Source organism: Melospiza melodia, chromosome 1 (genome assembly GCF_035770615.1).
Source record: "Melospiza melodia melodia isolate bMelMel2 chromosome 1, bMelMel2.pri, whole genome shotgun sequence".
Taxonomy (NCBI): Eukaryota; Metazoa; Chordata; class Aves; order Passeriformes; family Passerellidae; genus Melospiza; species Melospiza melodia.
Genome location: NC_086194.1, coordinates 165,398,642 through 165,425,703, shown reverse-complemented (window position 1 = coordinate 165,425,703; position 27,062 = coordinate 165,398,642). Strand labels below are relative to the sequence as shown.

The following is a 27,062-nucleotide window of genomic DNA, read 5'->3' as shown; positions in this document are numbered from 1 at the left end:
TAGATAAGCATCACCATTTGTAACTCTGCCACCTCTGAATGTACAGAGGGGTAATTTTTCCTAGAATATTATGCAGTCTTCTTTCTTCCACAATTCATGCTGCACCATCTGCTATCCTTAGAGATGCTGCTGGTCTGTCTCCTTTGCCTTAAGGCTGCTTGCAGCACTACCAGCATTGCTACCTAGAAGCAACCACAGATGACCCTGCCAGCTTAAGTGATAAAAGTTTGTCTGCACCCCTGCAGAGGAGCACAGGGAGCCCAAAGAAAATTGTCTTTGGATGTTTTCAGGCCCATGTCATGAGGCATCAATGGGCCAGCAGGTCCTGGGATGGGCTAGGGAGCATCCCAGAAGAGCATACCTACACAGGCCCAGAGGAGGAGGATGAGCAGGAAAACAACAAACATCCCATGGCCAAGCCCCTCTCAGACTTTCCCAGCAGTGCCATCACCTCCATTGCATGAAACCCATCAGGATGTGTTACCCACAGCAGCTCTGTGCATCATCTCCTGGACTAAGGGCAGCTGCAGCCCGGGGGTTGCCAATGGAGGACACTACAGGATATGGGGGAAAATAATTTTGGGTTTATGAACGACTTACTATGAAATGTTTAGGGAAGAAAATAAGGGTGGGGGAAATGGATGGACTGAAGTGATTTGGGGAAAACAATTATGGGCAGAACACGGGAATAAGAGGACAAAAAAAGCCACATATGCATAAAGTCTTGTGGTCAGTACATTTCCCTGGCCATGCCCTGCATCCCAGCCTGTGTTGGCAGAGGTTTTAAGTCTCCCTCCTTGGAGCCATTGTTTGGATATAAACCTCGGCAACCAGGACAAGGGGGTTGGACCACTGCACCCTCAGAGGTCTCTTCCAACCTCAACTATTCTGTAACTTTTATTAAACCTCATTTCCATCTCTTACCTTGGGAAGGGGCTTTCCATTCAGGGCTCATGTACATGCTCTGTGTGCCAGCAAATGGAGCAGCCCTGCAGGTCGAAGGGTGGTGCCAGCACTCAGAGACTGCAGTGACAACAGTGCCAGCCCCATGCCAGGGGTCTCTGGTCACAGAGGCCCATGAGCTCAGGCTGCAGCACCTGCAGCCAGTCCAAGTGTCTGACTGCTTGCACGGACCAAGCTGGACCAGCTGATGAGCAGGTGGGAGCAAGGGTCAGTGGGTCTGCAAGGGCCAGCTCTGGGTGGGAGTGGCTCTCTAAGCAGGAAAGCTGGGATGGGGGGCTCTGGGGAGTCCTGGCCAACACTGGGAGCGTGTGAGAATGCACATGGAAGTGAGACTGTCTGTACTGCAGTGGGGCTGCTGCCCCATGAGCTCATACCTGCAGGCACAGAAATTGGAAAGACTGGATCCAGAGGAGCTCCTGGGCAGTGTCTGAGCCCACCTGCTGCAGAAATCCCCACTGTACTTACACACCTCTGTATTATCTTCCTGCTCAGCCAGAGAGAGGCGCAGGGTGAGGCTGTCACAGCACACACACAAGCACAGACATCATGTGCTTCTGCCTTCTGGTCACACAGGGGTACTGACATTTATCTTGATAACCAGCACTGTATCTTTTCCTCTAACAAACTACTTGCAACACTCTCAAGAAACACATTATAAACACATCTGGCTGTCCCTAATCATAATGACTGGAGAGACTGCTCCAGGAAAGTCATGTAATTGCAAATCATTGAACAGTTAGGGCAGGAAGGGACCTTAAAGATCATCCTGTTCCCCCTCACCTTCTAGCAGACCAGGTTTTTCAGAGGTCCATCCACACTGGCCTTCAACACTTCCCAGGACAGGACATCCACAACTTCTCTGGGCAACCCATTCCAGGGGCTCAGCACACCCAAAGAAAAGAATTTCTTCTGAATATCCAATCTAAACTAATCTAGATATACTCTCTTTCAGTTTAAAACTGCTACCCCTTGCCCTACCACCACACTCCCTATCCCAATCCTTTCTGTGGGTCTCCTAAAAATACTAGAAGTCTGTTATAAGGTCTTTCTCCAGCATTCTCTTTTGTATAAGAGAGCCTAAACAGGCTCTCAGCCTCTTCTCACTAAGTAAGTTTTCCACCCCTCTGATCATCATTGTGCCCTTCCTCTGGACCCACCCATGCATGGCTTCAATCAGTAATTAGGAGTAGCTACTCATTTACTACTCTGAAAAATTAGTATTTCAAATATAAGCAAGTGATCAGATTACTGCACTTCCATCCTTCTGTAGGAAGCATTCCTGCTCCCACCTATCACTACAGCTTTCCTGTTGTGGGTTCCATAATATCCTTCTCTCCTACATCACCTTCCATGAAGCCACGTTCCTCTTTACTGTCTCTGTCCAAAGCATCTCCATCATTTCCCAAGTGTATTCACTGTAGTCAGCTCAAGGAGCAGCAGGGTTGACTACTTCATGCTGCATGGCTTTCAACCTCACTGCAACAGAGCAGCAGCAATAACAGGCACTGCTAATTCCTGCTACACATGGGCTTTATGCAATCACAAGTCATGCACACACCTGGAGCACAAAACCAGTCTTTGCTGGGGTTTCTGTTTTGTCTTAAAGCCTTGTCCAAAGTTTACCTGGGGTACACAATGTACCTGCTCCCTCTTCTTCATTTGAAACAAAAGGAGAATGCCTCACACCTTTACACTCTTGTCCACATCTGGAGTAAAGTGACCTAGTCCTGGAGAGTCCTGTTTCTTTTGGCAGATGAGCTTTTTCAGGGTCAGATACTGGAGTTAGAATTTACTGGAGTATTTCAAATTTTTTCGCCAGTTAAAAAAAATCCAAATGGAAAACGTTTGGACTGTGAAACCCAGACTTTCACAAGATGAATTTTTAAAGAATAAAACATTCAGGTTTTACCCAAATTGCTTTTTGCATCTGGATTTAAGATTTCTATTTGTTGAGACATTGGGCATATTTCCTTCTCTTATTTACAAACACTGGATAAGACTCCTAGAAACTGGAACCTAATCATTGTACCTCTGCCAAGCTTCTAAGTTCCAAGACAAGCTGGCAAAAAGACCAAAGGAATAAAAAGATGAAAAAAAGAAAGAGAAAACCCCAGCCCACAACAGACCCCCTCATGACCACAAGAAGATAAAACCAAAGAACAATACTGGACACACACCTAGCATTTATCAGTATCTTCTTGCAAATACTTAGATGCCTTCTCAGTGCAAGTAAGAAGCTCCCAATGATTTTTAAGTAGAATAAGAAATTAAAGTTTATAGCTTAAAATTATATTACTGCAATATAAGGATGATGAAGTACACAAAACCTACAATATTGCAATTCACACTAAAGCACTGAATGATTTGGAAGCATTTTCATGTTGTAGCACAAATTTTGGACAGAGAAACACATAATCCACAAAATATAATCCCCATTGGTCAAGGCAACAGACAAGGCTGTTATAACAGAGACTCCAACCTCAGCTGAGAAGGGTTAACTGTTAAAGAGAGGGTGCATTGCATACAGCAAACCACTGAAATGTAGCAACAAACTTGACACTAGAATGATTTTACTGTCCAAGCAAAATAGGTATGACATGTCTACAGAGCTTTAAAAGAAGAATTTAAAGTGAAAAAAACAACAAGCATATCTTTCTGAAGACGGAAAAAACCTCTGTGAAATATGTGTGTCTATCACATAGAGAGAGACAGGCTATAAATGCAAGAAAAAAAGAAGCCCAAGTGTCCTTTTCATATTTAAGGGTAAAAATTACTCTTGGAACATTTCTAAAATTTTACATTCATATTGTTTACAAACAAATTTTGCTATCTAATGATAGAAATACACTGAGTGGTTTTACTTACATTAAAAACATATAAATTGACTTACCATGCTGTTTTGATTTCTTCTTTTTTTTCTTCTTCTTTTTCTGTTTTGGTTTATGATCTTTTTCCTTCTTTTCCTTTTTCTCCTTTTCTTTTTCTTTCCTTTTACCTGAAATAAAAATTAAACAATTTAAAGCAGTTTAGCCTAAACAAGGCATTCAAAATCAAGTGCTCTAGTTGTCTAGGCAGATCAAAATGACTCAGTTAATTTACTTGATGTCTTGGATAAACCTCTTATTAATTGCTGGTAAAATAGTTCAAAGAATCTCATTTGACAAATAATATTTTATCATTTAGGTATTTCCAAGTAAGATATTAAGGCAGAAAAAATACAGCAAAGTACACAAAATATGTAACATCACATAAATAGCTTATAGCTTCTATTTTACTTACAGTTCATAACAAAAACATTTGGGCAAGAGAAAAAGCTTTCACAAGGGCAAAATTCCCAATTATAAAGGTTACATTGTCCTAGAAACACATATTAGGCCTACAGAAAGACATTTGAAGGAAATTTCAGTACCAGAGTGTTGCTGTCAGCACTCTGCACTATACACTGGCATCCTCACAGAAAACTGATTCTGACTCGAATTTGACACATTTTTTATGCTGCACTTCACTTTTAACCACTGCTGGTACATACAAGGACAAGCACTTTGAAAGATTTTTTTCATCCTGTTAATTCTCCCTAGACAAAATACATCCCACATTTTCACTCCACAATAACTTTTTAAGTTATCAGCAGGGAGAAAAAGAACAAGCAAATTAGCTTGTTACAAAAAATAAGCCTGAAACCCAGGATTGTTTCCTGCACACAAACTGGAGCATTCTTATCTTCTTGGGGAACACAGAGACAAAGCTTTTACCTCCTGGAAAAACAAAGTAGAATCACTTCTCAATTTTTGCCAGTCCTTAATAACCTATTTTATTTTGAACACAGGATAAAAACAGAGTCCTCTTAATCTGTATTTTATTTCGTGAATTGCCAAATGTTTTGCCAGAAACCCTTGTTTGTTGTTCTCATCTCAAATCTGACAGTACAATGAAGTAGCCAGTATTACTAATTCCACTAAGAAAAACCCCAAATGAAAAACCAAAGGCAGTGGGCCTTTCATAGATACTTTAGGATCCTTCAAACTCCTTGCTATGGACACTTTCATTTTATCTTATAAATTATTCTTCTGTTATAGACCTGTCATATGCATAACATTCTTTTTAGGACTTAAACAAACAAAAACTGCAGCTGGGCCCAGGAAATATTTTATGTTTTTACATTTGCTCTTCAGAGACAGGAAGTGTTAGAGAATTTTACTTTTTTTTGTAAAAATAATATTGCTTTCTACATACCATATGCTGAAGAACTTTTCTCTTCCAGTTTTCCTTTCCTTTCCATTCTAGCTGCACCTGCAAATTGAAGAATGTAACACATAAGGCCAATGTCTGGCTGATGACCCAATTTCTTGTAAAAGTCATTAGACTGTAAAAAATTGTCACAGCACACAATATTAAGAAACATACAGACAAAACAATTATTTTTAATGTTGTTTTACAATTATTTATATTGTCTAAAGCACTGGAAACAAAAAGTGTTGTAGTTTACCAACTTCTGAATGCTTGTCCTTCTCAATCACGTTCTTTAATATTTTCTCCTTCAGACTCTCAAAACATTTCTCCTTTATGGGCACAGAGCACTGTATCTCTGTCCCTTCAGAGCTCACTGATGTGGAAGACCTCTTTTTTTTACTATTCCCTTTGGGTAACTTGAGACTATTGGTTAAAGGCATTTCCAGATGCAAGGCATGTACATGGGACGAGGGTGCTGAAAACAAGAAGATGGATTTACTGGGCATCCCAGAAGGATTGCAGCCAGCCAGGGCTGGGTCAGATCACTGAAATGTCAATATTGCTCATACACATTTAACAGGTTATTACTGCACATGAATGCCTAGATCTTAGTCTTACATACAAGACAATACATGGCATAGAAGATTTCTTCCTATATTTTGGAATTTGCATTCACTTTTAAACTATCTGTACTGGTTAAAATGTACTTTTGCTGACACTTTTAAGACTTTTTGTTTCCTTTTTTTTCACTGTAATAGGAACCCATGACAAGAGTAACAGTTAAAGGTGCTCATCCTGTCAGTATCATTTAACTTAATGCTCCATTATGTTAACAAAGAAATTAAGCTCTGGTACAATATTTGTAGTCCTATGTATAAAACATTTCTGCTCATTGAATTTTTCATTGATTTTAATAACATTTAAATAACTCTCTTTCTTTCATTAATCCACATTTAAATAACATGTAAAAGTACCATGACTTGTCAGAATTCAGCATCAGATACTGACAATTCTCATCTTGTATTATTTAGAAAAGTATATTCAGTGAAATATTTAGTTGTTATTTTAGCTCTTTATCTGATGCAAGTTAGGAAGTAATAAACTGTGAACGAAACAAAACTGAAATTGCAATTTTTCACTGCTAATATTTATAATCATTTTAAAATAATCAAACTGGAATAAAAATTATTTATAAAGAATATTATTGAAGTAATTCAAAACCCTCTACTTCTGTGCCCCTAAATATTGTTAGAGCTTCAAGATTCATCAAAATGTAATTAGGAAAGTCTAATTTTCATCAGACCCTTGGTCCATTTTAGGACCATGCCAAGGACATATTGTACAAAACTGCAGCTCTGTGAATTCACAAAGGGCTCAGGTTTTTCTGTGCCAGATGTAAAATCCTGGAGGCACCAGTTACCTTTGGTGTCTCTCAACAGAAGAGCCCAACAAAAGCATAAGCATGTAAAACAACAGAAGTCCTGAAAAATACCAGCTATTGGCCAAGATATTCAACAAGACAAAATATGGAGCTGATTTGGAATGCATTAAATAAGCAGCATTAAGATAATTTAGTAAATTTATCAGTCATAGAAAGATTCTGGGCAAAAGGCAAGAACATATCAAGCCTTCCCAACAGGGACAGACAATCCCAAATCTACTGGGACAGAACACAGTTCACACAACACCTGCTCTCACTGCTGAGCCTTCCTGGGGACAGCACCACAATGCCACTAGCTGGAAAGCTGAAAGGCCAGCAAGAACAATAGAAATTGGTGCATCACCTCCCACAGCACACAGCACTTTTCAATGCCAGGTGTCCCCAGCTGCAGGACAGCTCTGGGCTGTGTAACCCAGGCAGCAGCAGCTGCTCAGCTCTGTGTGCTGGCTCCTGTCACACAGCACGAGCTGCACAGCCACACCTGGGGCCACCTGAGTCTTTCCAATCACCTAAGATCATAATCCTTTAAAGACTGATTCAGGCTCTTGCCTATGTCTGTATTTCAAGTGCATTTAGCTTACTGGAATACTTATCACTGACACAAAACACTATCCAAATTATTCCTTTCTTAGGTTTCCTAATTACCATTTGTCTCTGTTACAGGACTGAACTGCTCTGCCATCTGTAGAGCAATAAGTATATTTTAGCACATTAGTAAAAGCAAAAAGTGACACTTTCCCACATCATCATGCTATCAACGTCTTGTCTCATTTCTAAAAAGAGCTCAAAAGGATCACCCAAATGCACGTAATTCATTTAGGTCACTGCCATTTTCATGAAAAGATGTGAGAACACTCCATCCAAACAATCTCAAAAGAAATTTAGTCTCAATGTTAGATGAATTAGTATTTAAACTTTATTACTGAGAAGAAATCCTGACCTGACATCCAAATATGATTTAATACCAACAGTCACGACACAACAAATTTTGGCATCTCAATAATTTTCAATGCAAGCACATCTGACAAAGTGATTAGTAACTGCTTGAGGGAACACTTATACTGGCAGAAATCTCTCCAGTCAAGCAAATTCCCATCTTACTGTCAGAACTCCCCAAATGCCCTTCTATAGTAACTTGAAAACAGAACCTGCTATTATGCCTGCATACATTGCCATGTTATTCCTGGCTTTTACTTTTCTTCATTGTAAATAATTTTAGACAGAGAATCTTAAATTCTCAAATACTACATAAAGTGTGAAAGCTTGCAAAGTCTGCTTTTCAACTGTGCAATCACTATGCCTTACACATAACCACAAAACTGGACAAGGTGGTCAGTCAGAAGGGCAAGTAACAAATACAATCAGGAAATATAAGTTCCTACCTTTTTTATTTTTAACTGCTACTTTTAATTGCAATTTATTCCTCTTAAGGAGTCTAGCCAGCCACCTCCCACACAGTGAGAGTGGGAGCTCGGCAGTTAACACTCGGCACAGAGAAAGACGACCAGAGATTAGACTTGGTAAACTACTGATTCTGTCACCATTCCAGAATCAATTTTATCACTAGAAGACTAATTTCAGATTAAAAAGAAATGCAAAGCACAGCATTCCCAGTCCAGTTTATAACATGCTTCCAGTTCTACTTCTCCTGTTACAGAACAGAGAAGTGGCACAAGCCCCCTCATGCAAGGACAGGATGTTGTGCCCCAAGTAAAACAGCACAGCTGGGCTTGCAGTGGTACTGCTTATTGCAATTCAACAAGCTCAAATGAATTGTAGCAATCTGCAGCAATTTATGTTGTTGACTAATACTCTATTTCATGGCTTCCCATGTTTAAAATAGTAACATAAATATCATTATCTGCATTAATAAACAACCTAATCATATTGCAATAGAAATATCAATCGTGCTGGTCATGTTTAATTTAGTGCTTTGAATTTCCAGGGCATAGGATAAATTTTATACCTAAACAGACTTTTAATTGCATACCACAGATTAACACTGGAGTCTGCCCAAAATGATGTCTTTAGGAAGGATAAGCTGATCAAACAGTTCTTGCCTGCCTCATGACCAGATCAAACTGGGAACTTCAGGGCAGATATCAGAATGGCAGGGGTTCAAATTAGGGAGTAAATTTATTGTTAATAGATGGTTGAAGTAAAACAAACAACCACAAAGTAACATGAGAAAGTAACAAGATGAACAATAGTACATCCCTCTTAAAAGCAAGGTAAACCAGAAACACTGGCAAGAGTTTTTAAAAAGTGATCAATCTCATTTTCCAAAAATTTTGAACATCAGCTGTCTCTTGTTCCTGCTGCAGTAAACTGTTACCAAGGAAATTATATAAAAGCATGCAATGTTTTTTTTTCTTTTAGTCTTAAATTGAAATTTCTCCATATAGTTAACCTAATGTTACCCTAGCAGCAAAATCATTTATTGGTGTTAGAACAGAAAATAACAGCTAGTGATAATATTGTTATATCAGCATTACAAATATTGTACTGTTAGATTAGAAAGTGTAACAATATTTTCCTTTTACTTAAACTTCAAAACCCAGATTGCTTGCTGAAATTATGTTTGCTCAATATTTAACAGTTAAAGTAACATAAATGGTGCAGGGTTACAGAAGCCAAGAGAAAAGATCACAAATTTAAAGAGAAGCACAACTACAGAAAGACCTGAACTTCATATATTCATAATGGCAAAACTACTGTGCTTTGCAAGTATTCTGATTGACTGTAGATTTAAAATCTCTGAAATGCTAAAGTGATCAAATGCCAGTTATCTGCATTATAACTAATTTAGCAAATGAAAGCAAAGATTTTCAGTCATGTGTGTGCAGTATCAGGTGATCACAAGCAGGACTTCACAATAGTTTAGTAAAGCAGTACCTACGTTCAATAACTAATGGTAGTGTGCAGGCGTCCACCAAAGTGCAAAGTACTTCCATGGAGCCTTTGGATTGAAGGAATTATCATAGAACTTTTGTTTTGTCTCTACAAAATGTTAAGGTGTTAATTTTGAGCAATGATTTTGAAATCTATGTGCTAATACTGTGAGTTGCCATTTATGCATCTGCACTTCAGTGCACCTAGTCTCTCTCCTCTGAAAACACATGTAGTACCTTCTGAATAAAGTCACTAAAATGCATAATTTTTAACAATACCAAATCATTTTTTCAATTGACTCAACTGATAGCCTCCATCAGAATTCACAGAGTGCAACATCACAAATCTCAGGGCTTCAACCAGCTCAGCTCTGCTACAGAAGGGTCAGGGATCGGACCAGGCGGTTCCAGGCTAAACACCATTGTGAGATATCTCAAACTATTCACAGTTATCTACTTCAGTGGTTACAAAGACAGCAGGTCTAACTTAAGTGCACTTAACAGAATCTGCAGTGATGTCAAAATCTAGAACTCCAAATATGACCAGACTGTGTTAATAAAATCTTAGCAGCAGAAATACCATAAACAGATGCAGATTTATTATAGTTCTTTCAGATCAAGAAAACACAATTACAGAATAGTTTGGATTTTACACCAGAGTTCTCAATTTGTAATGGATAGGGTCACAATGCATACATTTAAAAAATGCAGTATATTAAACTGCACTTAGGTAGATGTTCCTGCATAATGCAAATTTCTCAATTATTTCAAGAATTGACAGGAATAAGAAAGGAAAGCTTTGGGCACCTCTCCTGTATCTATTTGCTTGCTAGTGTTTAAACAGATAATGAACAAAGTACTGATAAACAGAGTGGATCCTACTTATTTTCCTGAAGCGTGCAAGCATTTGGTGTAATTACGTGTGCTTCAGGAATGTGACTTGAGAACCTGTGCTATTTCAAAGGCAAAATGATGCCTTCTAAAGCAGAGAACACAACCAATTTATTCAGTAGTGTAGACTAATTCCAGAAGTTTCAAACCTGAACTTTAAATTTACATTTTTCTTTCTCTTCTAAGATTATGAGGATAAACATGTTCCACCAGAGTTAGAAGACTGGGATGAGCCCCAAACATATGAATTCTACTTATAGAGTCCTAGTGATGCCACTGACAGAGGCAGATAGCTCCAAAACCTGTCATGAAATCTGTGAATCAAAGATATCAAACAGCTTAGTTTAGTCTCTCAGGCCAAAAAGTTGCTATTCAAGAAGCTTTTGGGCTATGTACTGCAACTTACTGAAAACTTCTAACATTTGGATAAAAAGTCAGTATGAAAGCTCAAGACACAGTTCCATTTATTGCATGATGGAAAACTGTAATACATGAAAATTAGGAACAAAACACAAGATCCTGGAAGGCAAAACTCATAAGACAAGAAATGTAGCTGGCAAATCAGTTTCATTAGAGATCTTAAAATCATCCAGATAAGAAAAAAGGCTCACTAAGCTTATATAAAGTATGAACTCTATCCTCTGGTAGAGGTTGCAAGCACTTCCAGCTTCACACTATGGCCTCAAGCAGTAACAACAGACAATTTTATCCTGGAAATCTTCCCTAACACAAATCGTGTGGACATGTCACATAATTCTGAGTCATTAAATAAAGGTGGCTCTAAATGAAATTTAATCTTTCTTTTATTGCTTCACCTGTGGCCAAGACCAGACCCAGCTCAACAAACATGTCCAAAGTGCACTCCTGAGTGCTGGGTTTAGAACTAGATCACTCTGTCCCGAGCCAGGCCCTTGACAGAACAGACAACTCCCAGCATTACGAACTAGACATAAAATGAGCTAGAAAATATAGCAGAAAAGCCAGAAGTTAAATTTCTAGTAACTGAAATGAGTTTTACCAAACAGGAAACAGATGGCCGTTGGTAGCTGTTGATTTCTTTTATGATCCTGTTCAATGAGTAGGCAAATACAAAACTCCCAAAAGCACTTCTCTTAGTGGCACAAGACATGACATAAAAAGGACTTTTATAGAAGTAATTTTCCCAGGAATCTGTAAGTCTGCTGCTATGCCATCTATCAAGGGCAAATGAAGACTGTCACATTGTTTCATTCAAGTAATTAAGTAGTATTTTAATATTTCAAAAAGCTTAAATGGTGGCTCACTAGAGATACCCATAAGCCTTATTTTGACAAATCAGTTTAAGAGATTCATAGATTAATAAACCAAGATATAGTTTAACTGTCATAACTATCCTTTAAGGTCATGCTGTCCTCCCTTACTACCAATCACATTTATCAAAAACTTTCCGAACATAATATAATAATTTGATTTTTTTCCCCCTCTTCTTACTTTTCTGAACAAAACAAAATAAAAAAAGGCTTTAAAAGAATTCTTTCTTGGAAGCGCATTAAAAATGGTACGATAACCACATACAAGTCTTATAAAAAAATTATATGAACACCTAGCATACAGTGGATGAAAACATCCCACTCTTAGGGTCTGCAAAGCACTGTGTAAATCCTTCCCCCAATCTCTTGGTTACCTCTATCCAAGTGCTTCATGTCAACCACAGTAGTCAGTAAACTCTTAAATGGGAGAGGAAGCCCAGAGCTGCAGCACTGGGCTCTGTGCTGAGGGTGACCAAGTCTATATAAAAGTTTTCAAGGATTTTTCAGAAATATTTCTAAGTAACATTTTGTAGCAAGTGAAGGACAGAATTTCCACGGCAAAGAGACACGAAGCAGAAGAATGCTGACTGTCTTTGAGAACACCACTGCTTTAAAGCTGAAGCCACAAATTAGTATGTTAGTAAAGACTTCACTCCATTAATTATTTTTACAACTCTTAGCAATAGCAAGAATATTTTTGAGATGCTGCTCACTACATTCCACAGTCTCACATTCTCCTTAAATCGTGTTAGAAGTGCCAAAGCAGCTCTAAGCCAGTGAAGACAAAGAATATGCAGATGAGTGGAGTCCAGAAGAGAGGCAGGTTTTTGAGTGTGCAGAAAAGAAAATAAAAAGCATCCCCTCTTTCTGTGGGATTGAATACACACACATTTGAACCCTACAGCTATAAATCTCTCTGGTTGTACACCGAATCTCTTTACCTGACGCTGTTGTAGCTACTCTTCCATCAGTTAATGCTTTGGAAGGAAGATATGCAATCATCTGAATATCTTCCTTGTCTTTACTGGAATATTCATTACGGAAAGTGGATTCTGCAGATAATGGTGTTGTAACCTCCGAACTACGGCTTAAATCAAGAGGGAGACATGGTCCACGCTTCTCAAGTGACACATGAGCAACATCAGGTACTACACAAAAGAAAAAATGTCATATTAAAAAAGACACATGGGTCCAACAATTAACAGTCTGGTTTGCAGCGTTACATAACATAGGAACAGCAAACAGCTTTAGCTACAGCAGTTCAAAACATCCCATTAGTTGAAAACCATGAAAGGTCTAACTTTTTTGATTCAATTTCTCTTGGGCAGTTCTTTACGAGATTAGATACATTACCCTCCAATTTTGATGACTGTTGGTTTTGACCACTGATGGAGAACACTTTTCCATCAGTAACTGAAGAGGGAGAAGAAACTTTTTCTACAGAATCATCAGGCAAGGAGCAAGTGGCTAAACGCTGTGATCTTCTTCTCCGTTGGCTATGTTTGTAGGATCTAGGGGAATTCACTGGCTGTGATGGACCTAAAAAGAGATCTTTCAATGTTCATGAAGCAGAGAGATACACCATCATCTTACTGCAGCATTTGAGAGCTAAAGATGGGGAGTGCTTTTAATAGCTCTTATTTGCAAAGCTGGTAATCACAGCCAAACTGGTATAAGTAATTACAGAACTGTGACTACCAGGAGCAAATTAAGATTTATGCTCAAGACATGATTCTGGGTTTTGCTTATTATAAATTACTAGGGTACCTACTTCCCCACTGTAAAGGTTGTTGTTTTGTGCATTTACAGTAAGCAACCCTCCCCATAAAACCCAGGCAGCAAGTTACTTATAATGGAAGGGGGGCAATAGGATTTAACAATAAACATAACAAATTATTACAGTTAAAGATCTAAAAAGTCATGGATAGTATTAACATACAACTTAAAAAAAAGATTGAAAACAGTGTTTAATTTTATATCCCACCTCTTGCCTTCTGATAACCTCATATCAATACCCCAACTGAAAAACTGTAACACACACTACGGATGTGTGGCACAGTAAAAGGGCTCCAGAACTTTATACTTAAAAAAACCCAAACAAATGGGGGAGGAGGAGATATAGGTTAATATAGGCCTGATTCATTAAAAACAAAAAACCCACATTCCCCTACCTCTCTTCAATATTACCCAGTTCCACAAAAATTTGCCTTAGAAAACCATTTGAGTTACTATTACACTCCCTCCTTTTTGTAAGCAGTTTTTAGAGTCAGATATACAGATTTAAAAATTAAGACACAGCAAAACTAACTTTCCACTAGAGGTAGAAAAAAGTTGGAAGCCAAAGATTAAAGACAACACTAACAAGATTCAAGCTACTAAGTAACCAAGTTTGAAATTAGCTGTTTTTAAAAAATATTGCTATACAGAAATCCAACTTAATCCAAAATAAAAGCATGCTTCAGGAAAGCTACTTACCATTGCTCTAGGGGTGGGGATGGAAGGCGTATTACAATATAGATGATTGTTAACATTTTGTGGGGACAAAATACAATTTTTACCAATGTGTCCTGAATAAAGAAGGCTGAATTTGCACTCCTCCCTCTGCCACTCATTTAAAGTTATCTAAGAGCAAAGATTAAAAAGAAACTTATCTCATAAGTGAAAATACAAAATCAAGGTTGAGGGGAACACATGATGCAGGCTGAGTCTTCCATCCTCAATCTCTATACTCAAGTGAAAAAAAATGTAGCTTTTAACTTACTGAAACCTCCATATATGTTAACCTTTGGTCTCAGCATTTAATATTCTTTAGGCAAAGAATCTGGCACTAAGCAAGACTAAAAATCTAATGTAATCTCAAAAAAAAATCATAGAAATACCTTAATATTCACAAAAAATAGCATATTCAAGCATGCAGCATAAAGCTTTCCCTATTCTTCTGATAAACAGCATTTTCGTGCTTGGCAAATCAGTTACACAGGTTAAGAAGCTGAACACCCATGGAATTTTTCTGAGACAAGGAAACACAATTTTTAACATTTCTCCATCACAGATCTTGAACCCATCTTCTCTTTCACATCATGTTTGGAGGAAATATCACATAAGGTGACGAATGCCACAGCCAAGAGGTACAGAACATCAGCCTGCTGAAGGTGAAGGTTCTCAGAGGAGGAAAGGTCCACACCAAAGTGTACGTCTTTTCTTTTTAATGAATCAGGCCCTTTTCAGAAGGGAGGTTTGATTTTTCCTGTATCACTGTTAACACTAGTGTGGAGATTTAAGCTAGAGGAAAAGCCAACCCTTAAAAGCCATGACTCTGTAAATATCAATATAGTATTTAAATGTATTATTTCTGATAGAATATTTCAAATGCCTTATTATGTGACTTGACTTTTAAATAGTGAGCTACCCCTAATTCTCCCGCTTGGACATTTTATTTAAAGCAGATTCATTTTTAAAAGCAATAGCCATTTACAACCAAAGAAAATTTCTGTATATCTCTTAGAAGTAGTTACGGAATTTTTTTTAAAATGTCTGTGCTCACTAGTTTTATTTATCACAGCAGAAGGAAGCTGAGAGACCAGCGTCAAATCCTCGACTTGTATTAATTCTGGGGAAAGTGGTGATTTAGGGGGCTTTATACACCCGGAAGAATCTCCAGATTCTTGTTTGCATTTCTTGCTGCGAGCCTTTCCTGAAGACAAAGTTGAGGATAACAGTGCAGGTTTCTGAATGTTGGCAGAACTGCTAATATCAGCTTCATTTTTTTTCTGACTTTGTGGTTTAGGTGAAATCTCCTGAATAAATAATAAAAAATTGATACTTTTATTTCAGTTTCTTCGTTGTAGTTCTTGTATTCTATTTTGATCTTTTTAAAAACAATTTTAGTACTCAAACACATAATAAAGCAACATTATTTTAAGTACAAATGAAAACTATTTAAAATGCATCACATTCTATTTTGCTTTTTTTAAAGGAGCACTACCAATTTTTTTCAGTATTCAGAATATTCAAGTCTTACTATTTGAAATACCTGAAAATAAAACATTTTTCCTCTATTCCCAATTTAAAAATGAAAGAAAGTATTTTTAGTTTTCTCTTTCACCTCCCCTGTAAGTGCAGCCTCCAAGCAGAACCTGGAGAGCATCTGTTCCCAGCCAGAACACACACACTGATGCACCACCACAGAGCATCTCAGGCTGGAAGGGACCCAGAAGGATCCTCAAGTCCTCCTCCCTGCTCCTCACAGGGCTGCCCTGCTGCTGAATCACGACTGGGGAGCGTTGTCCAGACACTCCTTGAACTCTGGCACTGCTGTGAGCAAACAATCCTTCCTCAGGAGGATTGCAGCTCTAAATAAAGTTGCCAAGATTTTCCCTACACACTCATTTCCCCAACCAGAGGCAAAAAAAAAAAAAAACAAAAACAAAACCAAACAAGCAAACAAAAAAACCCACACAGTTTTTTCAGGAAAACTATATTTAACAAGGAATTTGTATTTTTGAGAAACTGAAAAAGTTGATAATGCTCCTTTAAGGAATGTCTGAAACAATGAGAAATTTCCAATGCTGAGCACACTCTCACACAACCCGTTCAGTGCTGGGAGTCTGGATTTCACCACATTCTATGTTTGTGCAAACATGAAGAAATCACAGCTTCTAGCACCACAGGGTTGGACAGATTGCTAACTGTCAGGGGAAAACTGGCAGATGAAGAGTTAAAACAGTTTTTGAAGGAAAAGAAGTCAACATATAACACATCTTTCCAAATTCTCAATTTTCATCCTTCTTAACACAAACAGTACTATTTTTAGACCATTAGCATGCATTGACAGACATTAGCACTTTAAATTTTTCACTGGAAGATCTTCCTACATTACCACAACTGTGCATGTGTTACAACTTGCCTAATAAGGCAAAATCTGAATATAATTTCTTAGGCCTGTCTCCCTTCTCATCCCAGTTACATCATACAGCATAGTAGCATCTAATAAAACCATAACTAACAAAGCAGAGAGGTACTTGTAGAACGTGTGCACTACTTTATCCAAACTAGAAACATGCTGATTTGAGGGTATTATTGAGATCTGTTATAAATTGCAGTTTTATTTTCCACTAGAACTTTCCACGTTCCAATGGAGGAAAACAAAACAAAAAAAAGAGTAAAATAAAGCCCCACAAGTGCATATTCTATGTCTGTAAAAGGGTGCCCCTGAATGCTACATGAATGGCTCGCTGGGAGTATCCTGTAAAGAGTCAGTGCAAAACATCCCATTCAGCAGACATCAGTTCTACCTTGCATAACTCCATTACACACATACTAAGTGCAGTTTATTCATTTAAATAAAATATTCCATGAATTGTACAGTATACCTATGCTGGTTATGAGAGGTATTACCAGAAATTAATTAGAGTCGTAACTTGTAAATAAACAATTTTATTGTTCATCTTCACAGATGTGAAAGACATACTACAGCATCCATTACTTTCAAATTACAAAGTTATTTAAACAAGATTAAAAAAATTAAATTAAGATTTTGATAAGGTGCTTAACCTCTTAACAGGACAAATTAACATTAAAAACCTTAATGAATTAATGTTATCCATCTACTCAGGTCTTGGTCAAAAGGAAATATAACATGACATACCCTAATACAATTAAATAAACTATCGTATCTGCAACTAATTGTCTGAGGTTTTGGGTTTAAGACAACTGTAAACTAAAAATGTATAAATATAAACAAAAACTTGCATCAACAGAGTCAGTTTTCGGCTATTGGCCTGAATATTTCTACCATATTCTGCATTACATTATTAAAAAAGCCTACAAGATATTTTATCCATTCAATTTTATAGCAGTAGCAGACAAAGCCTCTAAGGAATGTCAGCTTCACTATCAGAAAACCTTTTGGGGAGGGTCATAACTCGGCCATTTTAATTTCACTTTGCACAGGAACTCAGGGAAAAAAGCTTTAAGCTCAAAAACCATCCTCCCCACAGTCAATCATTTAAATGTTTGTGAGGTTTCTGGTTTTAGTTATACACAAAAGAATAGGACAATTTGGGATTTTAGACGCCTCTTTAAAAGAGCTTAACTATTATTTCCAAAAAAATGAGGTTTTTCAGACCATTAGCATGTAAACAATGACAGAGACATCTTGTTTTTTATAGCTGATCAATAAAACAGGAACAGCCGAGTTACTAAGTCTGAGAAATAACAAAAAGGTTATAGTAAATATGCACTGCAGTTTATACTGTTGCATACACAGTCTATGTAAACCACAAAGTCCCATTCACCGCAATGGGATTCTGCATGGCAAGATTTACATTGTAATGATTCTCCCAAAAACAACATGCTGTAAGCCATTTCACAGTTTTTTGCACATTGAAAATATCACACACAGTAGCAAGAAAATCATAGCATCTTTAATATGCAAAAATTTGAGAAATGGAATGTCATGTCAGTACACTGTAAACCTTTATGCAAAATATCGGTCAATGCATCGGCACCGCAGCGGCTCCACCAGCCCTGACAGTGACAGCATCAAAAACAGAAATCAGGTTCCATTGACTCTCATCCAATGCAGCATCAATGGAAAAACCAGAGCAATGCAATTAATATATCAGCTCTAAAGAACCAGTACAACCAAAATATCAAATCAGGTTTGGGGTAGGGACTGTTCATAGAGTGTGCCGGGGCTAAAGAACAGAAGTGCTCATCAAAGAATTGCAGGCAGCAAGGCTACTTTGCTCAAATGCTGCTGTTAAAGAATGAAAATGCATACAAAAAAGCTGTATTAAAGATACATTAAGGCTCTGATTTAAATAATTGAAAAACAAAGATGTCCTGAATCAAGACTACTGTTCATCCTTAGCTTGCTTTACCATGCTCAGGCATTCAGCCCTTTTAAAATGCAAGATAATGCACAACTCGGAGTCAAGCAATGCCTGAACACAGTGCAATAAGCCAAAGACAAAATGGCAGCCTTCAGATCCTGCCAATAAGCAGGTTTAAAAATCAGACCCTTAACATTATTTAAAAGTTTCTTTTTTGTATTTATTAAAATACACACTCTTGCAAAATGTATGGCTCATTGAGCAGTTCATAAAACACATACAAGCCTACAACACCAAATTCTTACAATATAAAAGAAACTTCTTTTAAAAGAAGTTCTAAGTGATGTCAAAAACCCTGTTTCAAACACAAATCAAATTTGTGTAAGGGCCTGTTTCTAAGCCAGTCATCATTCCAGCTATAAAACTGGACCTTGGGACACTGGTCTCCTCGTATTTGTTGCACGGAGACTTTATTTTGTTTTCTGTTAGTTTTCTAACACAAAAGCTCATTATTGAAATTCAAGTTAACACTGTGTTTAGAGACAATTAAATTCCATACTTCTGGCTCTGCCAGAAATGTAAACATAAGATAAATTTTCAGTTCCCTGTTATATCTGAAGGGGAAAATTTTTATGTTGTAGGTACTATATCTCCATGGCACACTCCAGTGGGAACTTTGCAAAAGAATCAAACTCTACCATTTCATACCTGCTCCAGGACTGGAGCTGTTTCTTTGTTGCCTTCCTTTTTTTCAGCACCATCTGCAACAACAGCTTTGGATGCCAATAAACCTTAGGAGAAAAGGTGCAGATATTTTTAGTTAGAAGTACCTTGCAACAAGAATTCCTAGAGAAAGAAGTAAAATACTGAGACAAGAAATATGAACTGCACAAATCTACAACATGAGCTTTTCTGAAATGGCTCCACACAAAGCTGATCACTTTGAATTAGAAGAAATAAAAAGTTAAAGGACATCCCAACAATGGCATGCTTACATAGGAAGCATTTCTTTGGCATATTTACTGACAAGAAGAAAATCAAATTATCAATTCTAATATGAAGCTTCGCCATTTTTCCAAGGCCCAAGCACCTGAGCTTTAAAACCAAACAAATGATACAGAAGTTATTTTTGAAATCAGAATTATTTATAAAACTTTTCTCTCTCCCCTTTCCAGTCTTTGAGAAAGTCACATGAGAATTTGTATTACCACTTCTTAATTATAACACATACAAACCTTTCTCAGACATAATACAACCAGGGATTTAATTTCCAAACAAAGAGCTCCCAAATTACCTCAATAAGATGACCATATTGGGAGCAAATATTAGATAGAGTATGTAACTTCAGTCACCAACTTATGTAACATATCACTACTACAAAAAATCTTGATACACAAGGGGAATACAAATATAAGAAAGCTTTCTGTCAGTGAAATATGGCAATAGCTTCAGTTGTACCTCACACAGTAACTTTCATTGCCTAACAACGCAGGGACAGAACAAGTTCTACACCTTTAAGAAAATACAGAACTGATAAAACCTAAAAAACAAATGTGAATAAAAATTTCTATTATAATCTCTAGGAATGTCAATATTAGGAGTGACGAGTTCTAATCCTCAACATTAACTTGACAAATTCAGAGGGAATTGCTATTGCATTCCATAAAAATTAGATATGGCTAAAATTAATTTAAGGTTCAAAAATAACCAAGGTATTTTAAATTAGTGAAGCCTGGGTTTTCAGGAACTGTTCCAGACATTAAAATAAAACAAAAAAATTTCAGTATTCAACAATAAACACCAAGTGGTTTATCTCATTTACTATTTATGTTAGATTAAGCTATGCTTTAGTCTAGGTGACTGAAAAGCAGAAACTCAGTCCTATTAGATTAAAATGAAATTAAGTCCTATTAGATAAAAATGATAAATTATCAGATAAGATTTCAAGTCTACATTAGACTACATACAAGATTTAGGTTTTATGGGCTTAAATTCACATTTAAATCAAGTTGCAAAAATTGCAGTGCTCTTTGTCTTTGCAATCATGCATTTACATCAAAAAAGTGTAAAATCATTTTCAAAGTTAAGTTGAGTTTTAAATACAAAGGTAAAACAAGCTACAGTTTATGAGAAGCACTTGTGGTCCTGTAAGGCACAGGCTGCCCAGAGAAGAGTGCCCCATCCCTAGGGGAGTTCAAGGCCAGTCTGGATGGGGCTTAGGGAAAGCTGGTCTAGGGGATAATGTTGAATTAGATGACCTTTAGGTTCACTTCCAACCCAGACCATTCTGTGATTCTCAGATTCTCTGATTTTTAGTTTTGTCTAGATAATCTCTGCTCAGAAATTCAAGCTAGTAAATCAATCAAGAGTCAGATCTGTCACTATATAATCCTTATGACTTCCTTTTTCTTTACACCATGAAGTATTTTTCTGACCAGGCACCATGCTTGTAGGACAAAGCATCTTCACAACTACTGCAAACCAGGACTACAGGCTCACCACCCTGTAAGAGCACCTAAGAAAGCAAAAGCAGGGAGTGGCACAGTGAACCAGGAATGTTTTGTTCTGCAAACTCACTGTAGTTATATCTGGTTTTAGGTACCAACATGCCAGAAGACATGGAAGCAAACATTCCAACAGGGGCAAAAACTGATTGGAAGATGACATTAATATGTGCTTAGCAGGGGATGTTCTTCACCTCTGGGAAATGCAACTGCTACCAGTGCTAGCAGCAAAAGAAAGGGCAAAGGAAGGAACTTTGTTTTGTTGAATGGTGAGCAGGGAACACCTGATGCAGCTGCGGGCCTTGTGGCAGACAAGAAGACCCTTCTCCATCAAATGCTGAAATCCAGGGAACAGTTCCCTTCACACAGCCTCCTGCAATAGTGTTTTGCACTATTTCCCCAATACAGCCATAAAATCCTGGTATATGTTTTCCTAACAGCTACAATTCTTTTATTATTTTGTAGCCACTCCAATGGGTACACCAGCATTATTCCCAGTCTTCCCTCAAATCTAAAAGCTTCTGGTGCTGGAGACAAAAATGTTACAATTCAAGTGTACACTGATATACATTGTATATACAAGCATTTAATGCATAGGAAATAAGCGTGACAAGGATTAGCAGCCACATTTTCAAAATGTACTGGTATAAATGACTTACTATGGTATGAACTGCAGAAATGTGTTAATTTGAGAACAGATACATGAAGTACCTACAAGGCAAGACAAATTTCTTCTTGCAGCTAAAGGATTAATACATTTTCACTGAAAGGTAACACATCCTCTGCTAGCCAAGTATGTCTTGTGGAGACAGACACACTGTTTTTAAAATGGTAACAGAGTCAATGGTTTCAAAATCATGTTGAGTTTGTATGAACCTGTGTCACTGGTATGATTCTCATAATGCTCCTGAGGTAATCTAACCACAAGCACAGGCAAATATAATTTCTAAAGGTAAAGGTTTTTCAGCTGGTTTTGGTATCTATTGCTACTAACTGCTATTGGAAAGAAATTAACAGGGCTCCATCAATATCCATCTCCATTCTCTACATCTTCTACTACTACTGCTCATAGCAGCAATTAAATTGAAACTTAACTGAAAATGTATGTAGCATGGGAAAGGAAAGAGAAATGGGGCTGATAAATTTGACATCCATTAACAAAACCTGGAACCAAAGAAGGAGCCTTCCAGGAATGACAATCCTGGAGGGAGAAGATGGGTTCTTCTAAATACTGCTTCCTTTGTACAAAAGGAACAGATCCTTTTCATCCTTTTTTGGATGAAAAGCTGGACATGAGCCGCCAACACTCTTCTGGGCTGCATCAAAATCAATGTGGGCAGCAGGATGAGAGAGGTGATTCTGCCCCACCTGCCCTGCTGTGTCCAGCTCGGGGGTCCCTGCACAGGAAGGACATGGACCTGCTGGGGTGAGTCCAGGGGAGGGACCCAGAGGTGGTCAGAGGGCTGCAGCACCTCTCCTGTGAGAAAAGACTGAGGAATTGGGATTGTACAGCTTGGAGAAGGCTCCAGGGAGACCTTACAGATCAGTGCCTAAAGAGGGTCTAAAGAGAGCTGAAGGAGGGCATTAATTTAGAGGGGCATGTTGTGATGGGAAGGGAATAGATTCAAACCTGAAGAGAGTAAATTTAGATTAGACAGGAGGAGGAAATTCATTCCTAAGAGGGTGGTGAGGCACAGATTGCCCGAGAAGCTGTGGATGCCCAATCCTTGGAAGTGTTCAAGGCCAGGCTGGATGGGGCTTTGAACAATCAGATCTAGTGGAAGGTGTCCCTGCTTATGGCAGCAAGGTTTGAAGTAGGTGAACTTTAAGGTCCCTTCCAACCCAAACCATTCTGTGATTTATAGCATTTTATTTTTACTGATTGAGAGACTGAATCAGAACCACTCTCGTAAGAAGACTGACTAAACATCCTCCACTGCAGACCAATGAAAGGCTGGATAAGCCAAAACAAGTATGAAAAAACTCTCACTATGCAGTTTAGTAAATTAGGTTATTTTTGTTTTACAGAAACAAGTAAGAATTTTTAGCCAGTTCCAAAAAAAAACCCAACAAAAAAGCCCCTCTCATTTGTAGCACAGAAAAGTTTACCAGTCTTTACATGAAATACTATTGACTAGAATAATGAGTGGAAGGAATTTCTTTCTTAGAGTGTGTCCAAGGGCTCCTCTGTAAAGGCAGACACTTCACAACTTTCTTCAACCCAACTTTTGAAATGCATCTGATACTTTGCCAGCACAGATACAAACATAAGACTTTGTCCTAAAGACTGACAGGACCAAAGGCAGCAACACAACTTTCTTATTTGGAGGACCATAAATTGAAATAATTTTTTCACAGGTAAGTAAATTTCTATTAAATTCTGGAATAAATGCAGTTCTCAGCTTTTAAAGATAAGACAAAGTATTTGATTTCCTGTTCTAGAGAATGTATTCTGTAGTAACATTCCTGTTTTCCATTAATATCTTTGAGCAATACAGATAGAGAATGAATGCTTAGACACTGAAAAAAAAATATCAGATCTTTATAGCTTCAATTTGTAGGGATGTTTATTTCTAAATGAAAAACTTTTTAGCAACAATTTCACTTTGGGGAAAAAATATTTTCTGCTTCTCCACAGCTAATCCTAGCTTTAATTTACAGTAGTATGCAATTCATGACATTCTTAAGAAGTTGAATAAACCCAAATCACCCAATAATGAAGAAAACTGTATAGCTAGAGGTAAAATATGCTCAAGAAATTCATCAATTCAGGATGGTTACTATACTAAAAACCTAAAAAAAACAAGTACAGTCTGTGACCAATTTATCAACCAGGTAGATTTTACCATTTATGAATTCCTTTAAAATTCTAAACAAGTAGTGACTGCAGTGACCATCTGCCTCATGAATGTGCTTTATGCAATCCCCTTCAGCACCTTCTTTACATGCATGAATATTTCACTACATGAAAAAGGAACAAAGCCAACAACAAAAAAAGTCTTTTACCAGTGATCTTGTTTAGGCGAGCTCTCTTTGCCTGAAATGAGTTGCCTAGATTACTTTTCCTCTTGTGTGATAACGTGCTCTCTGCCTGCACAAAGGCCATCTTTGGGACATCCACTACAGGAAATCCTACTTCTAAACACAAGAAAAATCTCATTAACTCACATTTCATAAATGCATAACACCCAAAATACTTGAATATTTCAGAACTGCTAATAGAATATGGTAGCAAAGAAACTTTAAATGTTTATGAAAAAGGAAAATGATACATTCTGAAGATCTAGAATTACATATTTAAGCAATAAATGGCAATTATCGAAAAATTTCTACTTTTTCTCAATGTTATGAGAAATAAGCACTACATACTTCAAAGGAATAAATCTTATCAACTCAGATACAGTTTCAAACACCCTGAATATGGATGTATCATGCATATTGGACGGTTTTGTTTTTTTTTTAAAACAAGATAAGGGATTATCTCACAGGGAAGCGAAGATCCAGGAACATCAACCAAATTGTACAATGAAATCATTAATAAAAAGCTATGTTCTACTCTTGGTGAAGTTAGTTAGAAGTTTAGCACAAGCAGTAAATGCTGACTGAACTACATTTATCTGATAAATATAGTTTCTGAACCAATTACCATTATGTATCAGAAGATTACCATAACAGCAAATGTGACATTTTCCCCTAAAAATATTGGTTATTACTTAACTGCAAAATTAGCAACAGGAGTTCAACACTACAGAAAAACCAATTTTGTGTTTATAGAATGCGCTTTTACCAAATGTGTCACTAGATGTAGGCTCCTCTTCCTTTTTTTGGACTTCCTGCATGATTGTAGAGGTTGAGGTTTCTTCCTTTTTTGAAGGGACTTTTAGCCATTTTCTGTCCTCTTTATCTTTATTGCTGTTTGCACTGGTTCTAGGTTTACTTCCTGCTTTGTTCTTGGCTGCTGCAGCAGCAGCAGCTTTGACCAAAGCTATCCAATCCTCCAAAAAGGAAAAAATGGTGAGTAAGTATTACAAAGTGCCTAAAACTCAAACAGAAAATACTTGTAAACCCAGAGAACTTTATTTAGAAATATTCAAAGGAAATTCAATTTATTTTTATGGTTACTACTCAAAGTGTGGTAAAACTGACCTTCCCAAATTTCCAAATAAACTTGAAGCATTATCAGTATGTCATGCGGATAAAAAGGAAAAAAAATCTTCCAAAAAACCACTGTATTTAGAAATCTGGCTGTACACATTCCCTGTTAAATTACTTTTTATGTCATTGCTTTAGAAACCCAGGAGCTCCCAGTCCCAGAAGACTGACATTTTTCTTACCCTTCTGGCTCTGAAACACACAATTCCATACTTGTTGACCTATTATGCAAAGCTACAACTGCCTCAAAGCAGAGCCCAGCTGCATGGAATTCCTCCTGAACTAAACTGATAAACCAGGGGTAACTCCTAGCTCATTACACCTTTGTTTCCAGAGCAACTACAGACTCTTTTACTCTTTTTGTATTACATATTACAGGTTTCACTCACTAACTTCAATAAAGTACTCTATAATATAACTGAATTTCACCATCTATATTTAAGGTAATTATGTGTCATTTTGCATAATTGCTTATTTGTACCATACAGAAACATTCAAGGGGTGAACAATACATCCCACTCTAATCTACTTTTTGACATTTAGACCAAGTCAAGCCACCCCACAAGGCAATAGAGAGAACTTCCTAGGCTGAGCCAAGCTCTTTCCACTAGTTTAGAGCAATGAGACTCCAGCCTTATGTCTCCTGAATGTCAGGGTTCAATCTGACTGCCAAAATTGTAACTTGATCCTTTTGACTGAAGTATTTTTTTGAACTTTCTATAACACCGAGGTACAAAATTCTTCCCTGGAGAAGTTATGTGCAATACAGAAGGCAGCAGAAATGATCAACCAGTCAGAATAAAGCATCTGAGTGCTCTGAATTACAAGTACTACCACACACAAAAAAATATGAAAAAAGCATTTTGTCTAGTTACCCATGAGTGCTTTACAAATAGTACTTCTTTTTTTCCAACTGCAAACAGACTATTTTATTCTGGAATATCTCCTTGTTGGTCTGTCATCATACAAGATACCTAAAGTAGCTTGATTTTACAGTTCTTGTTCCAATGCAACCTTTTCACCACTCATTACATATTATAAACCTTTCAAGTTTCTGTTCTGTTGAGGGTTACTTTGCCTTCTTTGATATATGAGGAAATCATAACACCAATACAGAGTTAATTCTCCTTGCATCATGCTTTTCCTTTTCCATAGTTCAATACTTTTAGATCACTGCTTTACATGGGTTATGCTTCTTCTTTGCACCAACTTAAGTAATTCGAAACAGCAACAATTTTGATTCCTCTAAGATAAAGTGTTCCATGTCCACACTGTCAGTGCAAGATGCAGACACTCAACACTTTTTTAGCCAGCAGCAAAGTTTGGAAGCACTTTGGTAATGCTCACACAACAGGCAACTACTGAGGCCACTTGGTGACATGCCAGCACAAAGGAGCGTGTCTAAGTGCCAGCTGCATAGCGAGTCAAAGCACACAAACCTCTCTTTTGGGCAGCCAAAATGAGCACACCTACCAGCTCCAGTCCATCCAGGGCCTTGCCCATCCAGCAGGACAAAGAAAAGATTGAGCTATTTGTGGTGGTGAGGAATTAGGAGACCTGAGAGTAGAAGTCTTACACTGTACCCTGGCTAAGGGATGAAGAGATCAGTAACATGGCTGGAAATGAGATCTTATGATAAAAGTGGGAAGGGGAAGTAGTGCAGCTCGCATGAAAACAGCTTCTAAAGAGCACCCTAATTTTCAGTCAAGCTAAGCACCCTGGAATCACAAGCTTTGAGAAGATACCAAGCTTCAAAAGACAATACTGAACCAAGCATCCTGGTCTAAGTGCAGCTGGTGCCACACGAAAGGAGTTTTGTGGTTTTCTTTTTATTTCATTTCACTGTTTGGATACCGTTCTTACAA

At 37.6% G+C, this 27,062-nt stretch overlaps 1 protein-coding gene across 6 annotated transcripts in view; it reads right to left on the bottom strand.

Annotated features, from left to right (window-relative positions):
- PHF20L1 (PHD finger protein 20 like 1) overlaps positions 1-27,062 on the bottom strand; it is a 57,142-nt gene that overhangs the window by 16,322 nt on the left and 13,758 nt on the right. For 3 of the 6 annotated variants that reach the window (XM_063174361.1, XM_063174382.1, XM_063174371.1), the window contains 9 exons: positions 24,833-25,040; positions 24,052-24,183; positions 19,250-19,332; positions 15,250-15,502; positions 13,059-13,244; positions 12,647-12,853; positions 5,450-5,668; positions 5,197-5,253; positions 3,854-3,958 (listed from right to left, as the gene is read on the bottom strand). In XM_063174361.1, the coding sequence (XP_063030431.1) occupies positions 3,854-3,958; positions 5,197-5,253; positions 5,450-5,668; positions 12,647-12,853; positions 13,059-13,244; positions 15,250-15,502; positions 19,250-19,332; positions 24,052-24,183; positions 24,833-25,040 (1,450 nt within the window). The remainder of the gene's footprint in view (positions 1-3,853; positions 3,959-5,196; positions 5,254-5,449; positions 5,669-12,646; positions 12,854-13,058; positions 13,245-15,249; positions 15,503-19,249; positions 19,333-24,051; positions 24,184-24,832; positions 25,041-27,062) is intronic. The other 3 variants (XM_063174392.1, XM_063174400.1, XM_063174410.1) reach the window with 1 other exon arrangement.